The following is a 26,463-nucleotide window of genomic DNA, read 5'->3' as shown; positions in this document are numbered from 1 at the left end:
GTGAAATACCTACAACGATCATTAGATGGCTAATTTTATGAAGAGGCAAATTCTTTTGTAAATATTGTCAGTTTGTTTCACCTACATTGTTTTTAGATTTGTTTCTAATTGTCTATATTGCAATACCGCCAACATTTTGCTAATAAACATCAATGAAAAGTTCTTGTGGTCTAAATGAGACAGCTTTAGTGGCTGTAGTATACAATAGGAGGGATCATAAATGACTCCACCTGGCATAAACCATTTTCCCACCCCAATACCACTCCGCAGCAATTTTATACATGCTAATTGGGGTCCTATCGATCAAATAGGACCTGAAAACAATTTTATTGGCATGCTGGCCGGAGCGACTGCCGTGGTCACTTTACTGCATAAAACACTAGTTGGCCACAGCTAGAGTACTGCGTACAGTCCTGGTCACCACATTACAGGAAAGATGTGATTGCACTAGGGAGGGTACAGAGGAGATTTACGAGGATGTTGCCAGGACCGGAGAATTTTAGCTATGAGGAAAGATTGGATAGGCTCGGGTTGTATTCTTTGGATCAGAGGAGGCTGAGGGGTGATTTAATTGAGGTGCATAAAATTATGAGGATAGGAAGGACCTATTTCCCTTAGGAGAGAGTCAATAACCAGGGGGCAAAGATTTAAAGTAATCGGTAGAAGGATTAGAGGGGAGCTCAGGAGAAACTTTTTCACCCAGAGGGTGGTGAGGGTCTGAAACTCATTGCCTGAAAGGGTGGTAGAGGCAGAAACCCTCAACTCATTTAAAAAGTACTTGGATATGCACTTGAAGTGCCGTAACCTACAAGGCTACGGACCAAGAGTTGGAAAGTGGAATTAGATAGCTCTCTTTCAGCCAGCACAAACACGATGGGCTGAATGGCTTCCTTCTGTGTCATAAATTTCTATGATGTGGAGATGCCGGTGATGGACTGGGGTGGACAAATATAAAGAATCTTACAACACCAGGTTATAGTCCAACAATTTTATTTTAAAATCACAAGCTTTCGGAGATTATCCCCTTCATCAGGTGAATAGGGGATAATCTCCGAAAGCTTGTGATTTTAAAATAAAATTGTTGGGACTATAACCTGGTGTTGTAAGATTCAATAAATTTCTATGATTCTATCAGTGAAAGCTGCCAGGCACCTAGCGCAGGCTCCTCAAGGTAAGTAAAAATACTTTTCTTTGTGGGCCTCTACCACCCTGGGTTCTCCTCCCTCCCCACCAACAGAACTCTGCTAAACTGCAACCCCTTGCCCCCGCGCCCCTGGTGACTTGCGTGAGTGCCTCCAATCTGGTCTTTGCCTGCTAGCAGCCATCTAGCCATCTCTGTAGGCTGGAAGCTTGTTAATGAGGCCCGGCCATTAAAATCCGGGACGGGTAGCTCAGTGTCTCCCCCAGCTTTCCATCTAGGATTTTAAATCTACGCTAATGTCAAAATATTTCATATCTGCATTGGGCAACTGGGTTCCTCTATTGTTCACTAGAATTTTTAAACTTACCTCCAAGTCATCCAAGGACCGGGTTATACTGAAACGTTTCGATCTTCCATACGATCGTCTAACAGAAGAACGTTGGGAAGCTTGTGGGAATCCTACTGAAATTCCAGAAAACTTTGCACCCTGAAAAATAAAACAAAATATATGGACTCAGTATCTTACTATAATTTGTAAATTTGAAAAGAAAGCTTTCATAATAGCTCAGCGGATAATAATATTGCATGCATGTTGCTAAGCTAAACAGAGCAGGAATACGCAAATTTAATCCAGACTTGTCCTACATTACCCAACCTGAGTCTCTAAAAAGGTGGCTGAGATGCTGGCCTCGCCAGCGACGCCCACATCCCATGAACAAATAAAAAAAAAGAACTTCCAGGTTTGGGAGGGAAAAAAAACTGGACAAGGTTTCCTTTTCTGACAAGTATCAGTCTTGGCTCACTGGTAGCATTCTCAGATGGTCATGGGTTCAGGTCCCACTCCAGAGGTTTGAGCACATAATCTAGGCTGACGTGGTAGTACCGTCTTTCAGATAAGACGTTAAACCGAGGACCTGTATACCTCTTAAGTAGACATAAAAGATCCTATGGCACTATTCGAAGAAGAGCAGGGGAGTTCTCCCATTGATTGGCCAACATTTATCCCTCAACTAACATCACTAAAACAGATTATCCATTTGCCAGCGATGCCCACATCCCGAATAAATTTTTAAAAATGTTTCTCTGTGTTAAATTTCTTACACATAAGCATACTATTTTGTCCTTGTACAAGACCTTGATCAGGCCTCAGTTAGAATATTGTGTCCAGTTTTCGTCTCACATGGTGGGTGATACTGAAGCTTTGGAAAGGTTGCAGAGGAGGGCCACTAATTCCAAGTTTAAAGCATCTTAGTTATCAAGATAGGTTAAAAGAGCTGGGACTCTACACTTCAGAGAAGCATAGACTTAAGGGTGATCTGATCGAGTTTTATAAGATGATGAAGGGAATAGATTGTGTTCCAGTTGACAGTTTGTTTCAATTAAATAGGTTACGGAGAACCAGGGGCCACAATTTTAAGTTGTATAAGGCCAGATCTAGGTTAGATGTCAAGAGGTGGTTCTTTTCCAGGAGAATAGTGAACCTCTGGAACAGGCTGCCGGCTCGTGCGGTGGACGTTGATTCGCTGAATTCCTTCAAGCGAGAGCTGGACCTGTTTCTGGCTGGGGCGGAGATCAGCTCTTACAAAAGGTTGTTAATGTACTGCATAGAATTATCAATGCCAGAGTGATCTCCTGGACTAGTTTTGATCTTCTAGAGGGGTCGAAGAGGAAATTCTCAGATTTTTTCCCCAAATTGGCATGAGTTTTTATCTGATTTTTCGCCTCTCCCAGGAGATCACATGGTTTTGGGTGGGGTGCCGAGTGTATGTATTGTGATACACAAGGTATCACAATTATGTGGGACAGGCTGGAAGGACCAGAGGGATTTTTCCTGTCCGTCATTGTTCGTATGTTGGTAATCTTATATCTATGTCCCCCTTACCCACTAAAAATAGTCTGTTTCTATCTTCCATGCTTTATCCCTTCATAATTTTAAATATCTCAATCAAATAACCTGTAATCTCCTCTGATCTGCAGAAAACAACCCCAGTTTTTCTCAAGGGAAATGACTAATGCAGTCAACAATGCAGGAATGCAAGGATAAGGGCAAAAAAAAATTGTTCCTGAAGTACAATGGTAGACAATCCACATCGTTCACCTGAGGAAGGAGGTAGCCTCCGAAAGCTTGTGAATTTAAAATAAAATTGCTGGACTATAACTTGGTGTTGTAAAATTGTTTACAATTGTCAACCCCAGTCCATCACCGGCATCTCCACATACAATGGTAGAGGTAGCACAGAGGCCTGAGACAACTATTAAAAAAAACAAGAAGGTGGTTAAGAAACTGATCCAAAGAGCTAAAATAGAAAATGAGAAATATTAAAAGAAATGTCAAGCATTTCTATAAATATATTCACAGCAAGCAGATATTGAAAGATCCCTAACAGGTGTGATAGCAAATATTCTAAATAAAGTCTGTTTTTCTGTGTTCATGGAGAAAAATGGTAAACTGATGAAGTTAAGGAATACAAGGTACCAAATCTAGAGCATTTAAAGAAGTGGTCAACAAAATCGGTCATATGTCCTGATGAATGGCAAAAATGCAACAGTTACTCAGACGGTCTTAGGTACAAAAAGGAAAAGAACCAGCTTGTACTGAACATTTTTTTAATTTACATTATACTACAGTAAATGTTTAAAAAAGCTTATATTTTAAATGCTACGTTTAATTTACCCCACACTGGGCTGGTGCTAGCGAGGTGCTGTACTACAGAATGCTACGATGCAGGTTCATACTTGCTACTCCCCATGCAGCAAATTTTTAATCTTATCTAAAACTTTTGGATGAAGAGCAAAGTGTACGTACACAGGCAGGAGAAAAACAAAGGGCAAGTCAAATCCTGCCATTCTTACTTCATGGCAACCAGCTCAGGGACCCAGATTGCATCAAATTGCCTGCCCACTGTCTCTATTGGGAAGGATTTATGACATGGGAAAGACTAGCAAAAAATCTTACTCTATACCATGAAAAGTGGGTATTTATTTTTACATAGAATCATAGAATCACAGAATCATAGAAGTTACAACATGGAAACAGGCCCTTCGGCCCAACATGTCCATGTCGCCCAGTTTATACCACTAAGCTAGTCCCAATTGCCTGCACTTGGCCCATATCCCTCTATACCCATCTTACCCATGTAACTGTCCAAATGCTTTTTAAAAGACAAAATTGTACCCGCCTCTACTACTGCCTCTGGCAGCTCGTTCCAGACACTCACCACCCTTTGAGTGAAAAAATTGCCCCTCTGGACCCTTTTGTATCTCTCCCCTCTCACCTTAAATCTATGCCCCCTCGTTATAGACTCCCCTAGCTTTGGGAAAAGATTTTGACTATCGACCTTATCTATGCCCCTCATTATTTTATAGACTTCTATAAGATCACCCCTTAACCTCCTACTCTCCAGGGAAAAAAGTCCCAGTCTGTCTAACCTCTCCCTGTAAGTCAAACCATCAAGTCCCGGTAGCATCCTAGTAAATCTTTTCTGCACTCTTTCTAGTTTAATAATATCCTTTCTATAATAGGGTGACCAGAACTGTACACAGTACTCCAAGTGTGGCCTCACCAATGCCCTGTACAACTTCAACAAGACATCCCAACTCCTGCATTCAATGTTCTGACCAATGAAACCAAGCATGCCGAATGCCTTCTTCACCACCCTATCCACCTGTGACTCCACTTTCAAGGAGCTATGAATCTGTACTCCTAGATCTCTTTGTTCTATAACTCTCCCCAACGCCCTACCATTAACGGAGTAGGTCCTGGCCCGATTCGATCTACCAAAATGCATCACCTCACATTTATCTAAATTAAACTCCATCTGCCATTCATCGGCCCACTGGCCCAATTTATCAAGATCCCGTTGCAATCCTAGATAACCTTCTTCACTGTCCACAACGCCACCAATCTTGGTGTCATCTGCAAACTTACTAACCATGCCTCCTAAATTCTCATCCAAATCATTAATATAAATAACAAATAACACCGGACCCAGCACCGATCCCTGAGGCACACCGCTGGACACAGGCATCCAGTTTGAAAAACAACCCTCTACAACCACCCTCTGTCTTCTGTCGTCAAGCCAATTTTGTATCCAATTGGCTACCTCACCTTGGATCCCATGAGATTTAACCTTATGTAACAACCTACCATGCGGTACCTTGTCAAATGCTTTGCTGAAGTCCATGTAGACCACGTCTACTGCACAGCCCTCATCTATCTTCTTGGTTACCCCTTCAAAAAACTCAATCAAATTCGTGAGACATGATTTTCCTCTCACAAAACCATACTGACTATTCCTAATTAGTCCCTGCCTCTCCAAATGCCTGTAGATCCTGTCCCTCAGAATATCCTCTAACAACTTACCCACTACAGATGTCAGGCTCACTGGTCTGTAGTTCCCAGGCTTTTCCCTGCCGCCCTTCTTAAACAAAGGCACAACATTTGCTACCCTCCAATCTTCAGGCACCTCACCTGTAGCGGTGGATGATTCAAATATCTCTGCTTGGGGACCCGCAATTTCCTCCCTAACCTCCCATAACGTCCTGGGATACATTTCATCAGGTCCCGGAGATTTATCTACCTTGATGCGCGTTAAGACTTCCAGCACCTCCCTCTCTGTAATATGTACACTCCTCAAGACATCACTATTTATTTCCCCAAGTTCCCTAACATCCATGCCTTTCTCAACCGTAAATACCGATGTGAAATATTCATTCAGGATCTCACCCATCTCTTGTGGTTCCGCACATAGATGACCTTGTTGATCCTTAAGAGGCCCTACTCTCTCCCTAGTTACTCTTTTGCCCTTTATGTATTTGTAGAAGCTCTTTGGATTCACCGTTGCCTGATCTGCCAAAGCAATCTCATGTCCCCTTTTTGCCCTCCTGATTTCTCTCTTAACTCTACTCCGGCAATCTCTATACTCTTCAAGGGATCCACTTGATCCCAGCTGCCTATGCATGTCATATGCCTCCTTCTTCTTTTTGACTAGTGCCTCAATCTCCCGAGTCATCCAAGGTTCCCTATTTCTACCAGCCTTGCCCTTCACTTTATAAGGAATGTGCTTACCCTGAACCCTGGTTAACACACTTTTGAAAGCCTCCCACTTACCAGACGTCCCTTTGCCTGCCAACAGACTCTCCCAATCAACTTCTGAAAGTTCCTGTCTAATACCATCAAAATTGGCCTTTCCCCAATTTAGAATTTTAACTTTTGGGCCAGACCTATCCTTCTCCATAGCTATCTTAAAACTAATGGAATTATGATCACTGGTCCCAAAGTGATCCCTCACTAACACTTCTGTCACCTGCCCTTCCTTATTTCCCAAGAGGAGGTCAAGTTTTGCCCCCTCTCTAGTCGGGCCATCCACATACTGAATGAGAAATTCCTCCTGAATACACTCAACAAATTTCTCTCCATCCAAGCCCCTAATGCTATGGCTGTCCCAGTCAATGTTGGGAAAGTTAAAGTCCCCTACTATTACCACCCTATTTTTCTTGCAGCTGTCTGTAATCTCCTTACATATTTGCTCCTCAATTTCCCGTTGACTATTTGGGGGTCTGTAGTACAATCCTATCAAAGTGATCTCTCCCTTCTTATTTTTCAGTTCTACCCATATAGACTCAGTGGGCGAACCCTCGGATATATCCCCTCTCACTACTGCCGTGATGTTCTCCCTAATCAAGAACGCAACTCCCCCTCCTCTCTTACCTCCTGCTCTATCTTTCCTATAGCATCTGTACCCTGGAACATTGAGCTGCCAGTCCTGCCCCTCCCTTAGCCATGTTTCAGTAATAGCTATAACATCCCAGTCCCATGTACCCATCCATGCCCTGAGTTCATCTGCCTTGCCCATCAGACTTCTTGCATTGAAATAAATGCAGTTTAATCTAGACTTCCCTTGGTCTTTGCCCTGCTTTCTCAGACCATCTGTCCGGTCATGTTCTGTACACTCTCCTTTACTGCCTTTTGTTTCTGTCACCACTTTATTTCCCACTGACTTCCTGCATCGGTTCCCATCCCCCTGCCACATTAGTTTAAACCCTCCCCAACAGAACTGGCAAACACTCCCCCTAGGACACTGGTTCCAGTCCTGCCCAGATGCAGACCGTCCAATTTGTACTGGTCCCACCTCCCCCAGAACCGGTTCCAATGGCCCAGGAATTTGAATCCCTCCCTCTTGCACCATCTCTCAAGCCACGTATTCATCTTAGCTATCCTGTCATTCCTACTCTGACTAACCCGTGGCACTGGTAGCAATCCTGAGATTACTACCTTTGAGGTCCTACTCTTTAGTTTAACTCCTAACTCCCTAAATTCAGCTTGTAGGACCTCATCCTGTTTTTTACCTATATCGTTGGTGCCTATATGCATATATGATACAACTGTCTGGTCAAATTGTTCTTGGACAGCATGATTTAGTGAACAGATCCCGGTTTCTATTTTGTACGCGACAACCAACTGCCCAGCTAAAAAATTATACTAAAAATACATTTTATTGCTTTGTTACAATGACATCTGTAGAATGAGGTCTTAAGCAAATCAAAAGTGTTATAAAATACCCAAAGCAACCAGCTAGAAGTCAAACAAATTTAATTAAATTTGTCTCAACTAGTTGCCACATGTAAACTTATAATAAATTTTTAGAGCAGCACAAACAGAAACAAACAACCATCTTCAGCCAGAAGTGCCGAGTGGATGATCCATCTCGGCCTCCTCCCGATATCGCCACCATCACAGAAGCCAGTCTTCAGCCAATTCGATGGACTCCACGTGATATCAAGAAACGGCTGAGTGCACTGGATACAGCAAAGGCTATGGGGCTGACAACATCCCGGCTGTAGCGTTGAAGACTTGTGTTCCAGAACTAGCTGCGCCTCTAGCTAAACTGTTCCAGTACAGCTACAATGCTGGCGTCTACACGACAATGTGGAAAATTGCCCAGGTATGTCCTGTCCTCAAAAAGCAGGACAAATCCAATCCAGCCAATTACTGCCCCGTCGGTCTACTCTCAATCATCAGCAAAGTGATGAAAAGTGTCATCGACAGTGCTATCAAGCGGCACTTACTCACCAATAACCTGCTCACCGATGCTCAGTTTGGGTTCCGCCAGGACCACTTGGCTCCAGACCTCATTACAGCCTTGGTCCAAACATGGACAAAAGAGCTGAATTCCAGAGGTGAGGTGAGAGTGACTGCCCTTGACATCAAGGCAGCATTTGACTGAGTGTGGCACCAAGGAGCCCTAATAAAATTGAAGTCAATGGGAATCAGGGGGAAAACTCTCCAGTGGCTGGAGTCATACCTAGCACAAAGGAAGATGGTAGTGGTTGTTGGAGGCCAATCATCTCAGCTCCAGGACATTGCTGCAGGAGTTCCTCAGGGCAGTGTCCTAGGCCCAACCATCTTCAGCTGCTTCATCAATGACCCACCCTCCATCATAAGGTCAGAAATGGGGATGTTCGCTGATGATTGCACAGAGTTCAGTTCCATTCGCAACCCCTCAAATAATGAAGCAATCCGAGCCCCCATGCAGCAAGACCTGGACAACATCCAGGCTTGGGCTTGTAAGTGGCAAGTAACATTCACGCCAGATAAGTGCCAGGAAATGACCATCTCCAGCAAGAGAGAGTCTAACCACCTCCCCTTGACATTCAACGTCATTACCATCGCCGAATCCCCCACCATCAACATCCTGGGGGTCACCAATGACCAGAAACTTAACTGGACCAGCTATATAAATACTGTGGCTACAAGAGCAGGTCAGAGGCTGGGTATTCTGCGGCAAGTGACTCACCTCCTGACTCCCCAAAGCCTTTCCACCATCTGCAAGGCACAAGTCAGGAGTGTGATGGAATACTCTCCACTTGCCTGGATGAGTGCAGCTCCAACAACACTCAAGAAGCTCGACACCATCCAGGACAAAGCAGCCCACTTGATTGGCATCCCATCCACCACCCGAAACATTCACTCCCTTCACCACCAGCGCACTGTGGCTACAGTGTGTACCATCCACAGGATGCACTGCAGCAACTCGCCAAGGCTTCTTCGACAGCACCTCCCAAACCCGCGACCTCTTCCACCTAGAAGGACAAGAGCAGCAGGTACATGGGAACAACACCACCTGCATGTTCCCCTCCAAGTCACACACCATCCCGACTTGGAAATATATCGCCATTCCTTCATCGTCGCTGGGTCAAAATCCTGGAACTCCCTTCCAAACAGCACTGTGGGAGAACCTTCACCACACGGACTGCTGCGGTTCAAGGCGGAGGCTCACCACCACCTTCTCGAGGGCAATTAGGGATGGGCAATAAATGCCAGCCTCGCCAGCGACGCCCACATCCCATGAATGAATTTTTTAAAAATTCACACCGCCAAATATTATTTGCAAACCGCTATGAAGGGTGCAGAATAAACTCTAACACAAGTGTACATCAAAGTTTGCAAAACTCATATCTTAAGACCATCCCTAGGAAAGGGGATGAAGCAGATGAGCCCATCCTAAGGAAAAATCCCAATATAGAAGGGCAAAGCTATGGAAAAAATAACTATCAAGATCCATACTCAATATTAGCAAATGTGGAAATACTAACGGACTCGGGCATTTGAGTTTTGACATTAGATATTTTCTCAGGCAGCGTCACCGGTCATCCCCAATTTCTGAACAATGTTGTTTAATTATGATCTCAATCCTATATTGTACAGTTTAATCCTGAGTTTCAAGTCTTGCATTAGTTGCAGCAAGCCTTTGTCCTTTAATGGTGTTGCTTCATTTAAGTATCCAAATGTAAACCATTGCACCTTGGTGTAATCCATACCAACATACTCCAACAACCCTTCCTCAGCAAGTGACAGATAACACCATGAATGCAGATTTAACTATTGTTTGCTGAACCAGGGTTATTGGATGCATTAAAAGGCATCAAAAGCTCTAACCCACCATTTGGCATCCAAGTGCAAAGTTCTTCAGGCCCTTCCATGCAAGAAGATCTCTACTAACTTAGGGAATATGCCAAGTTTTTTCCTCTAATGCTACAGAACAAGCCTGTTGCCCATAATATTAACACTTTAATAGTGCTAGATCTGTTGGATGTCCTTAGTTTTCTCCATTAAAATTATATTCAATATGCTTTAGATGCTATACCCACTACAGGACCAGATTGGGGTGGGGGGGGGGGGGAATATAAATACTTTAAAACGTAGTTCCTAAAAAATAAAGCAGAGACAATCTAGACGAGATCAAGTTAGGTAGGAAAACAAATAAAATTTAAGTTAATCAGTGAAAACGGAGCAGTGAAAGAAGTGAAAAGAGGGTGATTACAATTTTTAAATGAAAACTAGCAGATCTCTCGCGCACTATTCACGGGATGTCCAGTGTCTTGAGCAGTTTCTAATGTTTTACATATATTTTTCTTTGTCACAGCCAAATTAACTAAGTTGCTATTTAGTCACATATCTGTGATTAATAACCTTCTGGCATAGGCATAGTCACCAATTCCCACTAAAATGCCCAAGTAAAATACAAAGAAAAAGATCTATTTATAAAACCACGCATATAGTTTGAACAGCTGAAAAAGTTTCCTCAAAAGTCTGGGAAGTTCTTTCAGGTGTTGTGAGGCAGACAGTTGCTTTTTTTAAAAAAAAGTTCAGCGCATTTGGAAACAGTCATTCCCTCGACAGCGCTGGAGAGTGGAGTAGACAGGCACAATGCGAGACATCATAGAATGATAGAAAGTTATAGCACAGGAGGCCAATTTGCCCATCATGTCCGTGCTGGCCTAAAAAAAGCTATCCAGCTTAATCCCATTTTCCAGCCCTGTAGGTTACGGCACTTCAAGTGCACATCCGAGAACTTTTTAAATGAGTTGAGGGTTTCTACCTCTACCACCCTTTCAGGCAGTGTATTCCAGTCCCCCACCACCCTCTGGGTGAAAAGATTTCTCCTCAGCTCCCCTCTAATCCTTCTACCAATTACTGTAAATCTATGCCTCCTGCTCACTGACCCCCATGCTAAGGGAAATAGGTCCTCCCTATCCACTCTATCAAGTCCCATGATAATTTTATATACCTCAATTAAATCTCTCCTCAGCCTCCTTTGTTCCAAAGAAAACAACCCCAGCCTATCCAATCTTTTCTCATAGCTAAAATTCTCCAGCCCTGGCAGCATCCTTGTAAAGCTCATCTGTACCCTCTTTAATGCAAACACATCTTTCCTGTAATGTGGTGACCAGAACTGTACGCAGTACTTAAGCTGTGGCCTAACCAATGTTTTATACAGTTCTAGCATAACCTCCCTGCTCTTATATTCTTATGCCTCGACTAATAAAGGAAAGTATCCCGTATGCCTTTTTAACCACCTTATCTACCAGTGCTGCTACCTTCAGGGGTCTGTGGACATGCACTCCAAGGTCCCTTTGTTCCTCTACACCTCTCAGTATCCTCCCACTTATTGTGTACTCCCTTGCCTTGTTTGCCCTCCCCAAATGCATTACTTCACACTTCTCTGGATTGAATTCCATTTGGCACTATTCTGCCCGCTTGACCAGTCCATTGATATCTTCCTGCAGTCTAAAGCTTTCCTCCTCACCATCAACTACACAGCCAATTTTTCTCTCCTCTGCAAGCTTCTTGATCAAGCCCCCCATATTCAAGTCCAAATCATTAATATATACCACAAAAAGCAAGGGATCTAGTATTGAGCCATGCGGGACCCCACTCGAAACAGCCTTCGATTCGCAAAAACACCCGTCAACCATTACCCTTTGCTTCCTGCCACTGAGCCAGATTTGGATCCAACTTGCCACTTTCCCTTGGATCCCATGAGCTATTACTTTTTTGACCAGTCTGCCATGTGAGATCTTGTCAAAAGCCTTGCTAAAATCCATGTATACTACATCAAACGCATTACCCTCATTGACCCTCCTTGTTACCTGCTCAAAAATTCAATCAAATTAGTCATACATGACTTTTCCATGCTGACTGTCCTTGATTAACCCATGCCTTTCTAAATGACGGTTTATACTGTCTCTCAGAATCGATTCCAATAATTTGCCCACCACCGAGGTTAGACTGACTGGCCTATAATTACTCGGTCTATCTCTTTCTCCCTTTTTAAACAACAGTACAACGTTAGCAGTCCTCCAATCCTCCAGCACCACGCCTGTAGCCAGGGAGGATTGGAAAATGATGGTCAGAGCCTCTGCTATTTCCTCCCTTTCTTCTCTTAACAGCCTGAGATACATTTCATCTGGGCCTGGCGATTTACCTACTTTCAAAAATGCATATTCCCTGGAGCCAGAAAGCACAGCATTGGGGCCAGTGAAATGAAATAAAATAAAATTCCATTACCACCTAAATCTGACCCACTGATTCACAAGGCCACAGGAATAGCTTGGGGAGCTGAATTCATGCTGAGAAATATTACAAACACAAAAATAACAACTGTATACAACTGATTCCATACTTAGAAAGGAGGGGGGGACAGTATTGATTAAGGAGAATATTGCAGTGCTGGAGAGAGAGGGTGTCCTGGAGGGGTCAAGCACAGAATCTATTTGGTTAGAGTTAAGAAACAATAGAGGTGCCATTACACTTCTGGGTGTATTCTACAGGCCACCAACTAGTGGGAAGGATATAGAGGAACAAATTTGCAGGGAAATTACAGAGAGCTGCAAAGGCTATAGAGTAGTGATAACGGGGGACTTCAACTATCCTAATATAGACTGGGATAATAATAAGGGGCAAAGAAGGGGAGGAATTTTTGAAACGTGTTCAGGGTAACTTTCTTGACCAGTACGTCTCTGGCCCAACAAGGAAGGAGGCATTGCTGGGCTTGGTTCTGGGGAATAAGGTGGAAAATGGAGCAAGTGTCAGTGGGGGAGCATTTAGGGAGCAGCGATCATAGTATCATAAGGTTTAGAATAGCTATGGAAAAGGACACGGACCACTTTAAAGTAAAAATACTCAATTAGAGGAGGGCCAATTTCAATGCAGTGAGAACAGATCTGGCCTGGGTAAACTGGAATCAAAGATTGGCAGGCAAAACTGTAATTGAACAATGGGTGGCCTTTAAAGAGGAGATGGTTTGGGTACAGTCTAGATACATTCCCACGAGGGAGAAAGGTAGGGCAACTAAAGCCAGAGCTCTCTGGGTGACAAAAGAGATAGAGACTAGGATGAAGTGGAAAAAAGAGGATTATGACAGATGTCAGGTTGATAACCCAAGTGAGATCCAGGCAGAATATAGAAAGTTCAGAGGGGAAGTGAGAAAGGAAATGAGGGGCAAAGAAAGAGTAGACTGGTGGCCAACATAAAAGGGAATCCAAATGTCTTCTACAGGCATATAAATGGTAAACGGGTAGTAAAAGGAGGCGTGGGGCCAATGAGGGACCATAAAGTACATCTACTCATGGAGGCAGAGGTCATGGCGAGGTACTAAATGAGTACTTTGCATCTGTCTTTACCAAGAAAAGGATGCAGCCAGGGTCTCAGTAAAGGAAGATATAGTTGAGGTACTGAATGAGTTAAAAATTGATAAAGAAGAGGTACTAGAAAGGCTGGCTGTACTTAAAGTAGATAAGTCACCCGCTCCGGATGGGATGCATCCTAGGCTGCTGAGGGAAGTAAGGGTGGAAATTGCGGAGGGACTGGCCATAATCTTCCAAACTTCCGCAGATATGGGGGTTGTGCCAGAGGAATGGAGAATTGCAAATGTTACACACTTGTTCAAAAAAGGATGTAAGGATAAACACAGCAACTATAGACCAGTCAGTTTAACCTCAGTGATGGGGAAACTTTTAGAAACGATAATCCGGGACAGAATTAACAGTCACTTGGACGAGTGTGGATTGATTAGAGAAAGCCAACACGGATTTGTTAAAGGCAAATCGTGTTTAACTAACCTGATAGAGTTTTTTGATGAGGTAAGAGAGAGGGTAGATGAGGGCAATGCAGTTTACGTGGTGTATACTTTCAAAAGGCATTTGATAAAGTACCGCATGGTAGTCTTGTCATCAAGGTTGCGGCCCATGGAATAAAGGAGGCAGTAGCAACATGGATACATGTAAGGAATCTTACAACACCAGGTTATAGTCCAACTGTTTTATTTGAAAATCACAAGCTTTCGGAGCTTACCTCCTTCGTCAGGTGAGCGAGTGAAGGGTTCTAAAATAACGTAGCATATATTACGCTGGGAGACGATCACAGCAATCAAAGGTGTCGTTGGTGTTCAGACAGGTTAGCCACGGAAAACATTACATCCCAGTATACTGAATACACAATGGGTCAGATTACAAAGCCAGAGAGAGAAAGAGACCCGAAAGGAAGAGAGAGAGAGAGAGAGAGAGAGAGAGAGAATGTCCAGTTGTATTAAAAACAGATACCTTTTTTTTTCCGCTGGTGGGGTTACGTGTAGCGTGACATGAACCCAAGATCCCGGTTGAGGCCGTCCTCATGGGTGCGGAACTTGGCTATCAATTTCTGCTCGACGATTTTGCGTTGTCGTGTGTCTCAAAGGCCGCCTTGGAGAACGCTTACCCGAAGATCGGTGGCTGAATGTCCTTGACTACTGAAGTGTTCCCTGACTGGGAGGGAACCCTCCTGTCCGGCGATTGTTGCGCGGTGTCCGTTCATCCGTTGTCGCAGTGTCTGCATGGTCTCGCCAATGTACCATGCTCCGGGGCATCCTTTCCTGCAACGTATGAGGTAGACAACGTTGGCCGAGTCACAGGAGTATGAACCATGTACCTGGTGGGTGGTGTCCTCTCGTGTGATGGTGGTATCTGTGTCTATGATCTGGCATGTCTTGCAGAGTTTGCCGTGACAGGGTTGTGTGGTGTAGTGGACGCTGTTCTCCTGAAAGCTGGGTAATTTGCTGCAAACGATGGTCTGTTTGAGGTTGGGTGGCTGTTTGAAGGCAAGTAGTGGAGGCGTGGGGATGGCCTTAGCGAGGTGTTCGTCGTCATCGATGACATGTTGAAGGCTGCGGAGAACATGGCGTAGTTTCTCCGCTCCGGGGAAGTACTGGATGACGAAGGGTACTCTGTTGGTTGCGTCCCGTGTTTGTCTTCTGAGGAGGTCTATGCGATTCTTCGCTGTGGCCTGTCGGAACTGTCGATCGACAAGTCGAGCGTCATATCCCATTCTTACAAGGGCGTCTTTTAGCGTCTGTAGGTGTCCATCGCGTTCCTCCTCGTCTGAGCAGATCCTGTGTATTCGCAGGGCCTGTCCATAGGGGATGGCCTCTTTGACGTGGTTAGGGTGGAAGCTGGAAAAGTGGAGCATCGTGAGGTTGTCCGTGGGCTTGCGGTAGAGTGAGGTGCTGAGGTGCCCGTCTTTGATGGAGATTCGTGTGTCCAAGAAAGAAACCGATTCTGAGGAGTAGTCCATGGTGAGTTTGATGGTGGATGCAAATTGTTGATGTTATCGTGTAGTCTCTTCAGTGATTCTTCGCCGTGGGTCCATAGAAAGAAAATGTCGTCGATGTTTCTGGTGTATAGCGTTGGTTGGAGGTCCTATGCAGTGAAGAAGTCGTGCTCGAGCTTGTGCATGAAAATGTTGGCGTATTGGGGTGGGAATTTGGTCCCCATGGCTGTTCCGTGTGTTAGGGTAAAGAACTGGTTATCGAAGGTGAAGACATTGTGATCCAGGATGAAGCGGATGAGTTGAAGGATGGCGTCTGGAGATTGGCTGTTGTTGGTGTTGAGTACTGAGGCTGTTGCAGCGATGCAGTCATTGTGGGGGATACTGGTGTAGAGTGCCGAGACGTCCATCGTGGTGAGAAGTGTTCCTGGTTCAACAGGTCCGTGGGTGCTGAGTTTTTGTAGGAAGTCTGTAGTGTCGCGACAGAAGCTGGGGGTTCCCTGTACGATGGGTTTCAGGATGCCCTCGACATATCCAGAGAGGTTCTCACACAGGGTTCCGTTGCCTGATACGATAGGACGTCCTGGTGTGTTGGCTTTGTGTATCTTTGGGAGGCAGTAGAAGTCTCCCACGCGGGAAGTACGTGGGATGAGCGCACGTAGGATGCTTTGAAGGTCTGGATCGAAGGTCTTGATCAGTTTGTTGAGCTGGTGGGTGTGTTCTTTGGTCGGATCTGTGGGTAACCGTCTGTTGTGTTCCTGGTTGTCCAGTTGTCGGTATGCTTCTTTGCAATAGTCCGTTCTGTTCTGTATGACGATGGCTCCTCCTTTGTCCGCTGGTTGGATGACGATGTTGCGGTTGGTCTTGAGAGCGTCGATGGCGTTGCGTTGTGCTCAGGTGACATTCTGGACTGTCTTGTGAGTGCGGCTGATGAATCTGGCGTTGACGCATCTCCTGACAGCTTGAGCATACATGTCAAGCTTAGGGCAGCGACCCTCCGGAGGAGTCCAATTTGACTCTTTCTTCTTCGGCTGCTGTACCACGGATCCCTCTGTCTGCCGTTCCGGATCGTTGATTGTCTCATTGGGTTCGCTGCTGAAATCTTGGGATTTGTGGAAGAATTCCCGGAGCCTCATTCTCCTGATGAATTCCTCTGTGTCCGCCGTGAGACCGATGGGGTCCATTTTGGTGGTGGGGCAGAAATTGAGCCCTCGGCTGAGAACTTCGATTTCGTCTGGTCGAAGGGTGCGGTCGGACAAATTGACGATAGACTTCCCTGTGGTTGCAACCGTGGTACCGGGGGAGGCTTGGTTGATGCTGGTGGTGATGCCGAGTTTCTCAAGCTTCCTGCTCTTGGTTTTCATGTAGGCAGCATGCTGACACTGCGACAACGGATGAACGGACACCGCGCAACAATCGCCAGACAGGAGGGTTCCCTCCCAGTCGGGGAACACTTTAGCAGTCAAGGACATTCAGCCACCGATCTTCGGGTAAGCGTTCTCCAAGGCGGCCTTCGAGACACACGACAACGCAAAATTGTTGAGCAGAAATTGATAGCCAAGTTCCGCACCCATGAGGACAGCCTCAACCGGGATCTTGGGTTCATGTCACGCTACACGTATCCCCACCAGTGGAAAAAAAGTCATCTGTTTTTAATACAACTGGACATTCTCTCTCTCTCTCTGCCTTTCGGGTCTCTTTCTCTCTCTGGCTTTGTAATCTGACCCATTGTGTATTCAGCATACTGGGATGTAATGTTTTCCGTGGCTAACCTGTCTGAACACCAACGACACCTTTGATTGCTGTGATCGTCTCCCAGCATAATATATGCTATGCGATTTTAGAACCCTTCACTCACTCACCTGACGAAGGAGGTAAGCTCCGAAAGCTTGTGATTTTCAAATAAAACTGTTGGACTATAACCTGGTGTTGTAAGATTCCTTACATTTGTCCACCTCAGTCCATCACCGACATCTCCACAACATGGATACAGAATTGGCTAAGGGACAGGACACAGAGAGTAGTGGTGAACGGTTGTTTTTTGGACTGGAGGGAGGTGTACAGTGGTGTTCCCCAGGGGTCGGTGCTGGGACCACTGCTTTTCTTGATATATATTAATGACTTGGACTTAGGTGTACAGGGCACAATTTCCAAATTTGCAGAATACACAAAACTTGGAAGGGTAGTAAACAGTGAGGAGGATAGTGATAGACTTCAAGAGATTATAGATCAGCTGGTAGCATGGGCGGACACGTGGCAGATGAAATTTAACACAGAAAAATGCAAAGGTTTTTTTTTCGTTCACGGGATGTGGGCGTCGCTGGTGAGGCCAGCATTTATTGCCCATCCCTAATTGCCCTCGTGATACATTTCGTTGGAAGAACGAGGAAAGGTAATATAAACTAGAGGGCACAATTCTAAAAGAGGTATAGGAACAGAGAGATCTGGGGGTATATGTGCAAAAATCGTTGAAGGTGACAGGGCAGGTTGAGAAAGTGATTAAAAAAGCATACGGGATCCTGGGCTTTATAAATAGAGGCATAGAGTACAAAAGTAAGGAAGTCATGATAAACCTTTATAAATCACTGGTTCGGCCACAACTGGAGTATTGTGTCCAGTTCTAGGCACCGCACTTTAGGAAAGATGTGAAGATGCGAAGATCTTAGAGAGGGTGCAGAAGAGATTTACTAGAATGATTCCAGGGATGAGGGAATTTAGTTACGTGGTAGACCGGAGAAACTGAGGTTGTTCTCCTTGGAACAGAGACGGTTACAAGGAGATTTGATAGAGGTATTCAAAATCATAAAGGGTCTAGACAGAGTAGATGGAGAGAAATTGTTCCCTTTGGCGGAAGGGTCAAGAACCAGACGGCATAGATTTAAGGAAAAGAACCAAAGGTGACATGAGGAAAAACTTTTTTTACACTGCGAGTGGCTAGGATCTGGAATACACTGCCTGAGAGGGTGATGGAGGCAGATTCAATCATGGCCTTCAAAAGGGAACTGGATAAGTACTTAAAAGGAAAAAATTTGCAGGGCTACGGGTATAGGGCGGGGGAGTGGGACAAGCTGGATTGCTCTTGCATTGTGTCAGCATGGATTCGATGGGCCTAATGGGCTCCTTCCGTGCTGTAACCTTTCTATGAATCGGTAAAATATGTTAGAAAATGCAACTTTTATAGAAGCTCATTATAACTCTGTTACACCAGGATCCTAGAAGAACTTGAAAACTTGAACAAGCTATGTATAGTTCCTTTGTTAAAACAAGCTCTTCCACCCTCTTACACCAAACTAGAAACCTTTTTGCACTGTTATCTAAAGCAACATTACAAAAAAAGTTCCACTTCACTAATAGTCAATGTTCATATTGGTGCCATCTAGTGGTGTAGCCACATAATGATAATACTCGTTTCCATGATTTGCTGTCATCACTGTTCAAAGATATTTAGCAATTCCGCAGAATCATGTCTGAATGGCAGGGAGGTTATTAGCAAATCACAGTAAATATGCATGCTCTCAAACTGCTTTATTAAAAGGGAATAGTATTCTAGTAAATTAGCACATAATCCTCAATGCATAAAGGGATTCTCATAGAATAGCCATATTACACAGTTTACATCAATTCAAAGCAGGTTTTGGCTTCACACTGATGCAAGCCATGTAGTGCAGTTTGGTGTGAAGTTGCCTAAATTGCATCTAGGCATGAGGTGCAATGTCATTTGCAGGAAGCATAACTGTAGCCAGCAGTCCACAGGTATCTTTGGGATAATCATGTCTTTTGAGACCGGTCAAATGGACTGCAGTCTTCAGCAGTTCTGTACTTCTACATGTAGTCACTAATCATTAATCATTTTTTAATGCTTTAAAATGCTCGTTACAGGTAGCTTGAAGCAAACATTTTGTGCAAACTCCTGCCTTCGAGAGACCATAGAGAGGGTTTGCTCCAGTGGGATCAGGGATGTGGATTTACTCACCGGGATGTACTTCTTACAACTACATTTAAGTACAAACAATTTTAAACATTATTACTTCTGCTATCAATTGGCACTGACCTCTGAAAACTTCAATTAAGCACAATCACAATAGAATGGGTTTCAATAGAATAGTAACTATTTGCATATACATTCAATTGTTATGAAATTTATTGTAGTGTAAAGATAATGTGTGGACAAGTTTATGAAAGTGCTAATTAGTGACTGTGGTGTTTATTTGTGTCTTCTAAAAATATTTTGGTGAATATTTGTGCTTGTCCAGGTTGACTGTTGTCAGTGCTAAGGAATGGAATTAGTTTCCATTTTGATATCCAGTGTTGGCATTAAGTTCTCCCAAGCCAGGCATTGCTTATCTAGTAAAGCTTCAACCCAACTCTGTACTCTGACCCTGCCCACACCTCACAACCATTCCCCCACTGCACCAAGGTGCATTAGCATCTAGAATTGAAACAAGATTTTTTTTTCATTTGTGCACGATGTTGGCAAGGGCACATATATTGCTCATCTCCAGCTGCGTTGAAAAGTTGGTGGTGGGCCTTCTCTTTGAACCATTGAAATCCTTCTGATGATAGAGCTTCCACACTGGTGTTAGGTAGAGAATGACCCAGTAGCAAAGGAACAGCAATATATGTCCAAGTCAGGATGGTGCGTGATTTGCTGGTGTTCCCAGGATATTGGTGGTCTTGTCATTCTGAGTGGTAGTCTTGTCATTCTCAGTGGTAGAGGTCGTAGGGGAGGAAAGTGCTGTCAATGTAATCTTGTTCAGTTGCTGTAGTACAGCCTATATACTGTACATACTGCAGCCAAAGTGCACTGGTGGTGGAGGGAGTACATATTGAGTCCAGTGATTGGGGCACTGCTCAAGCAAATGACTCTGTCCCGAATGGTGTCAAGCTTTTTGATTGTAGTTGCAGCTACACCCATCCAGTGTTGGTTGAGGGATAAACATTGGCCAGGACTCCAGGAGAACTCCCCTATTCATCTTTGAAAAGTGCCATGGGATCTTTTACATTCACCTTAGCGAGAAGAAGGGGCCTCATTTTAACATCTCATCTAAAAGACACCAAGGTGTTGCTTGATAGCACTATTGGTGACTCCTTTCATCACTTTACTGATGATTGAAAGCAGGCTGATAGGGTGGTAATTTGCCCAATTAGATTTATCCTGTTTTTTGTGGCTAGGACATACCTGGGCAATGTTGTCATAGTTGTATCAGAACAAGTTGGTTAGGGGAACGGCTGGCTCTGGTATACAGGTCTTCAGCACTATTGTCAGAGCTCATAGCCTTTGTTGTATCCAATGCACTCAGCCAGTTCATAATGTCACATGGGGTGAACTGCAGTGGTTGGATACTGGGGTCTATGCTGGAAGGGATTAAATGGAAGGACAAGTAGAATCATCCACTCAGCACTTTTGGCTGATGACACTTACAAGCACTTCAGCTTTGCCTCTTGTTTTTATTTGCTGGGCTCCACCGCAGCTGAGGATGGGAATGTTCATGGAGCCTCGTTCTCCTGTTAGTTGCCTGGTTGTCCACCACCATTCTCAACTGAATGTGGTAAGTCTACAGAGCTTTGCTCTGATCCGTTGACTGTGGGACCTCTTAGCTCTATCTATAGTCTGCTGGTTTTGGTGTTTAGCATGCAGATAGCCCTATGTATTAATTTTGCTAGGTTCATGCCTCATTCCAAGGTATGCCTGGTGCTACTCCTGGCATGCCTTTCTATATGCTGCTGTGAACCAAAGTTGGCCTCCTGGCTTGATGGTGATCAAGGAGAGAGGGATGTGCTTGGCCTTGATTTTACAGATTGTGGCAGTATATCATTCGCCTGCTGCTGCTGGTACACACTGCCACATAGATGCCTAGTTTTGACTGCTAGTTCTCTCCTCAGTCTGTACCATTTAACATGATGGTAGTGCTGCACTACACGATGAAGGATATCCTCACCATGGAAGTGAGACTTTGTCCCTAAGGAAAGTGCAATAGTCACTTCTACCAATACTATCGTGGACAGATATGTCTGTACCCTTTCTTCAGATGTTCCTTCAACTGATGTTCAACATGGAAAAATACTAATTCGCCAGTTAAGGGGGTGCAATCAGCAGGAGGTTTCCTCGACCTTGTTTAACCTGAAGCCATGTGACTTTCTGGGGTTCAGAGTCAATGTTGAGGACTCCCAGTGACAGTCCGCTCCCCCTGGACCGTATGTTACTGTGCCTCCCTCCCCCTATATGTCAATCCTTTGGTGAAACCAGATATACTCAGGTCATGAAGGAGGCTAAGATGTTGGCTGATATAGCTGTACTCTCAGAATCATATATGTCAAGCTGTTGCTCAACTAGTCTGTGGGGCAGCTTCTTCAGCTTGGGCACTAGCCCCCTCCCCCTGCTCCCCAGTGTTCGTGAGGAGGACTTTTCAGGACTAACTGTGCTAAAGTTGCCGTAGTCTTATTCTGATACGATGCCTGGATCGTTGCAGATAGATCCACCTGATTTTCTTGAATTTTGTAACAATTGTTCATAACTTGGTGGCTTGCTAGGCCACTTCAGAGTGTATTAAGAATCAACCACCTCATGTGATGACTGGAGTCACCAGTAGGACAGACCAGTTAAGGATGAATGGGTTGGGTTTTTATGGCATAGAATGTAAAGCACAGAAACACACCATTCAGACCAACAGGTCTATGCCAGTGTTTATGCTCCACATGAACCTCCTCCATCCATACTTCATCTAATGCTATCAGCATATCCTTCTATTCCTTGCTACCTCATGTGTTTATCTAGCTTCCCCTTAAATGCACCCATGCTAGTTGCTTCAACTACTCCTTGTGGTGGTGAGTTCCACATTCCAACCACTCTCTGGATAAAGGTGTTTCTCCTGAATTCCCTATTGGATTACTGACTATCTTATATTTATGGCCCCTAGTTCTGGTCTCCCCCACAAGTGGAAACATCTTCTCTACGTCTGCCCTAGCAAAGGCTTTCATAATTTTAAAGACTTCTACCAGGTCACCCCTCCGTCTTCTCTTTTCTAGAGAAAAGAGCCCCAACCTCTTCAATCTTTCCTGATAGGTATAACCTCTCAGTTCTGGTATTAACCTAGTAAATCTTTTTTGCAACTTCTCCAGTGCCTCTAAATCCTTTTTATAATATGGAGACCAGAACTGTTCACGGTACTCCAAGTGTGGTCTAACCAAGGTTCTACACAAGTTTAACATAACGTCTCTGCTTTTCAATTCTATCCCTCTAGAAATTAACCTCAGTGCTTGGTTTGCTTTTTTTTTTTAAAATGGCCTTATTAACCTACGTCGCTATTTCTAGTGATTTGTGTATCTGTACCCCCAGAGTCCCCTGTTCCTCTACCCCATTTAGACTCTTATTTTCCAAGGAATATGTGGCCTCCTTATTCTTCCTACCAAAATGTACTACCTCACACTTACCTATATTGAAATTCATTTGCCAATTACACGCCCATTCTGCAAGTTTATGTAACGTCTTCCTATATTTTGTCGCAGTCCGGAAGCGCTTATTGTTGCTTTAATGATGCTAGCCAAAAATTACCAGATTTTATTGCATTCAATTTGATAACATGCCATGGGATTTGAACTCATGCCCTAAGGGTTGTTAGTCCAGCACCATAACCCACTGTTACTGTATTGTTATATCAAAACTACAGACACTTCTCTGCTTTTACGTTATACAACTCTTTATACAAGAGTTTTTACAATGTTTATTCTTCTCAGGTTATGGAACAGCTATGACGTGATTGATATTGATGGTGAGAGATAAGAGAAGTGATGATGAAAAAGCAAGGGGCATTTACAGACAAGTGTAATTTTTCAAGTTGCATATTTTAATTAAAACCATATTATTAGAACTGTAACTGAATGAAGAATGGAAAATGGGTGGTGCAGTGGGGTGGCAAATTGCCCTTTCACATCCAGGACCTGGGTGCAAATCCAGCTGGATTGTTGGAATGTCTTTTCCAATTGCTGGCTTCAAGGGCCCCGCATGAAACAAGTCTAGGGCCGAGTATGAACTCAATTACTCAGGTGCATCTCTCTACAAAACTGCCTAAAATTTGGCACAAATTTGCAACTTCTCTCAAAGATGGTTGGTGTGTGAAATGGAATGGTCATATTGATGCATTAGAAGGTTTTCGCAGCTAAAGCAATGGGGGAGGGGTGGAAAGAGGAAATGGCGCTTTACTCATCTAGCTGTTAATACTGAACTCGGAAGCATTAAGAATGTGTATTTTACACACCAACTATGCTAGTGGCTAATTTTATACAATTTTGAGGGTTGGTAGTGACAAATAAACAGAAAGCTCCCATCATGTAGATTTTTTAAAACCAGTTAATATTTTTTCCACTCCAAATTTTTATTGAAAAAGGATTACACACTTTATTGTGTAACGAGGCATTGAAGGTTACATGGGCACTTGCAAATACATTCACTGATGAAAGCAGATCCGTACATTTAGGTAGCACTATAAATGAAGTATTGACACTGGGCCCAGATCAAGTGTCGGGCAAGGCAAGCTGGGTGAGCAAGGTTTCAGTCCTGTGTAATACTTGTAGATAGGCTAAGCAGTGTTACTGATTCTCCATTCATCCACTCATTCCAGGCTCTCATCAACTGACTATTGGAAGCAGGTGTTGTAGCAGAATGTCTCCAAAAAGTGACCCACACCTCCTGATGGCTTCAAATGCAGTCTATGTACTACTTGCTCAGATACCCTGCATGTGCTGGAGAAGGTGTTGGATTGCAGCCTCATCTCAATTAAGAAACAGAGGTGTCATTACACCATTGGGGGTAGTCTATAGGCCACCAACTAGTGGGAAGGATATAGAGGTGCAAATTTGCAGGGAAATTACAGAGGTGCACAAGAACCATAGAGTAGTGATAATGGGGGACTTCAACTATTATAATATAGACTGGAATAGTAATAGTGTAAGGAGCAAAGAGGAGGAGGAATTTTTGAAGAGTGTTCAGAAGAACTTTCTTGACTAGTACATTTCCAGCCCAACGATGAAGGAGGCATTGCTGGATCTGGTTCTGGGAAATTAGGTGGGTCAAGTGGAGTAAGTGTCAGTGGGGGAACATTTAGGGAACAGCGATCATAGTATCATAAAGTTTAGATTAGCTATGGAAAAGAACAAGGACCACTCTAAAGTAAAAACTACTCAATTGGAGGAGGGTCAATATCAATGGGATGAGAACAGATCTGGCCTGAATAAATTGGAATCAAAGACTGGCAGGTAAAACTGTAAATGAACAATAGGCGGCCTTTAAAGAGGAGATGGTTCGGGTACAGTCTAGATACAGTCCCATGAGGGAGAAAGCTAGGGCAACCAAAGCCAGAGCTCCCTGGATGACAAAAGAGGTAGAGAGTAAGATGAAGCAGAAAAAAGGGGCATACGACTGATGTCGGGTTGATACTACAATTGAGAATCAGGCTGAATATCGAAAGTTCAGAGGGGAGGCGAGAAAGGAAATAAGAGGGGCAAAGAGAGGAGTATGAGAATAGACTGGCGATTAACATAGAAGGGAATTCGGGTAGTAAGAGGAGGGGTGGGACCTATTAGGGACCAAAAAGGAGATCTACGCATAGAGGCAGAGGGCATGGCTGAGGAACTAAATGAGTACTTTGCATCTGTCTTTACCAAGGAAGAAGATGCTATCAAAATCAGAGTAAGTGAAGAGGTAGTTGAGATACTGGATGGGCTAAAAATTGATAAAAAAGGAGGTACTAGAAAGGCTAGCTGTACTTAAAGTAGATAAGTCACCCGTTCCGGATGGTATGCATCCTAAGTTGCTGATGGATACAAAAGGTGGAAATTGCGGAGATACTGGCCATAATCTTCTAATCATCCTTAGATACGGGGGGTGGTGCCAGAGGACTGGAAAATTGCAAATGTTACACCCTTGTTCAAAAAAGGGTGCAAGGATAAACCCAGCAACTATAGGCCAGTCAGTTTAACCTCGGTAGTGGGGAAAGTTTTACAAACAATAATCCGGGACAAAATTAACAGTCACTTGGATGAGTGTGGATTAATAAAGGAAAGCTAGCACGGATTTGTTAAAGGCAAATTGAGTTTAACCAACTTGATTGAGTTTTTTGATGAGGTAACAGATAGGGTCGATGAAGGCAATGCAGTTGATATGGTGTTATTTGGACATTCAAAAGGCGTTTAATAGAGTGCCGCATGATAGGCTTGTCATCAAAGTTGAAGCCCATGGAATAAAGGGGGCAGTAGCAGCATGGATACAAAATTGGCTAAGTAATAGGAAACAGAGAGTAGTGGTTAACGGTTGTTTCTCAGACTGGAGAGAGGTATACAGTGGTGTTCCCCCAGGGGTCGGTACTAGGACCATTGCTTTTTTTGTTATATATTAACGACTTGGATGTACAGGGCACAATTTCAAAATTTGCAGATGACAAAATTTGGAAGGGTAGTGAACAGCGAGGAGGACAGTGATAGAATTCAAGAGGATATAGATAGGCTGGTGAAATGGGCAGACACGTGGCAGATGAAATTCAATGCAAAAAAGTGTGAAATGATACATTTCGGTAGGAATAACGAGGAGAGGCAATATACACTAAAGTGTACAATTCCAAAAGGGGTGCAGGAACAGAGATCTGGGGGTATATGTGCACAAATCATTGAAGGTGGCAGGGCAGGTTGAGAAAGCGGTTAAGAAAGCATACGGGATCTTGGGTTTTATAAATAGAGGCATGGAGTACAAAAGCAAGGAGGTTATGATAAACCTTTATAAAACACTGGTTCAGCCACAACTGTAGTATTGTATCCAGTTCTGGACACTGCATTTTAGGAAGAATGTAAAGGCCTTAGAATGGATGCAGAAGAGATTTACTAGAATGATTCCAGGGATGAGGGACTTTAGTTATGTGCATAAACTGGAGAAGCTGGGGTTGTTCTCCATACAGCAGAGAAGGTTGAGAGG

At 43.9% G+C, this 26,463-nt stretch overlaps 1 protein-coding gene across 4 annotated transcripts in view; it reads right to left on the bottom strand.

The window, feature by feature from the left end:
• The window catches only part of rgs12b (regulator of G protein signaling 12b), a 248,487-nt gene that overhangs the window by 172,185 nt on the left and 49,839 nt on the right, over positions 1 to 26,463 (bottom strand). For all 4 annotated transcript variants that reach the window (XM_067982441.1, XM_067982440.1, XM_067982442.1 and 1 more), the window contains exon 3: positions 1,509 to 1,628. In XM_067982441.1, coding sequence (XP_067838542.1) covers positions 1,509 to 1,628 — 120 coding nt within the window. The remainder of the gene's footprint in view (positions 1 to 1,508; positions 1,629 to 26,463) is intronic.

This window comes from Heptranchias perlo, chromosome 4 (genome assembly GCF_035084215.1).
Source record: "Heptranchias perlo isolate sHepPer1 chromosome 4, sHepPer1.hap1, whole genome shotgun sequence".
In the NCBI taxonomy this organism is placed as follows: Eukaryota; Metazoa; Chordata; class Chondrichthyes; order Hexanchiformes; family Hexanchidae; genus Heptranchias; species Heptranchias perlo.
This window is presented reverse-complemented; position numbering and strand designations above follow the sequence as displayed.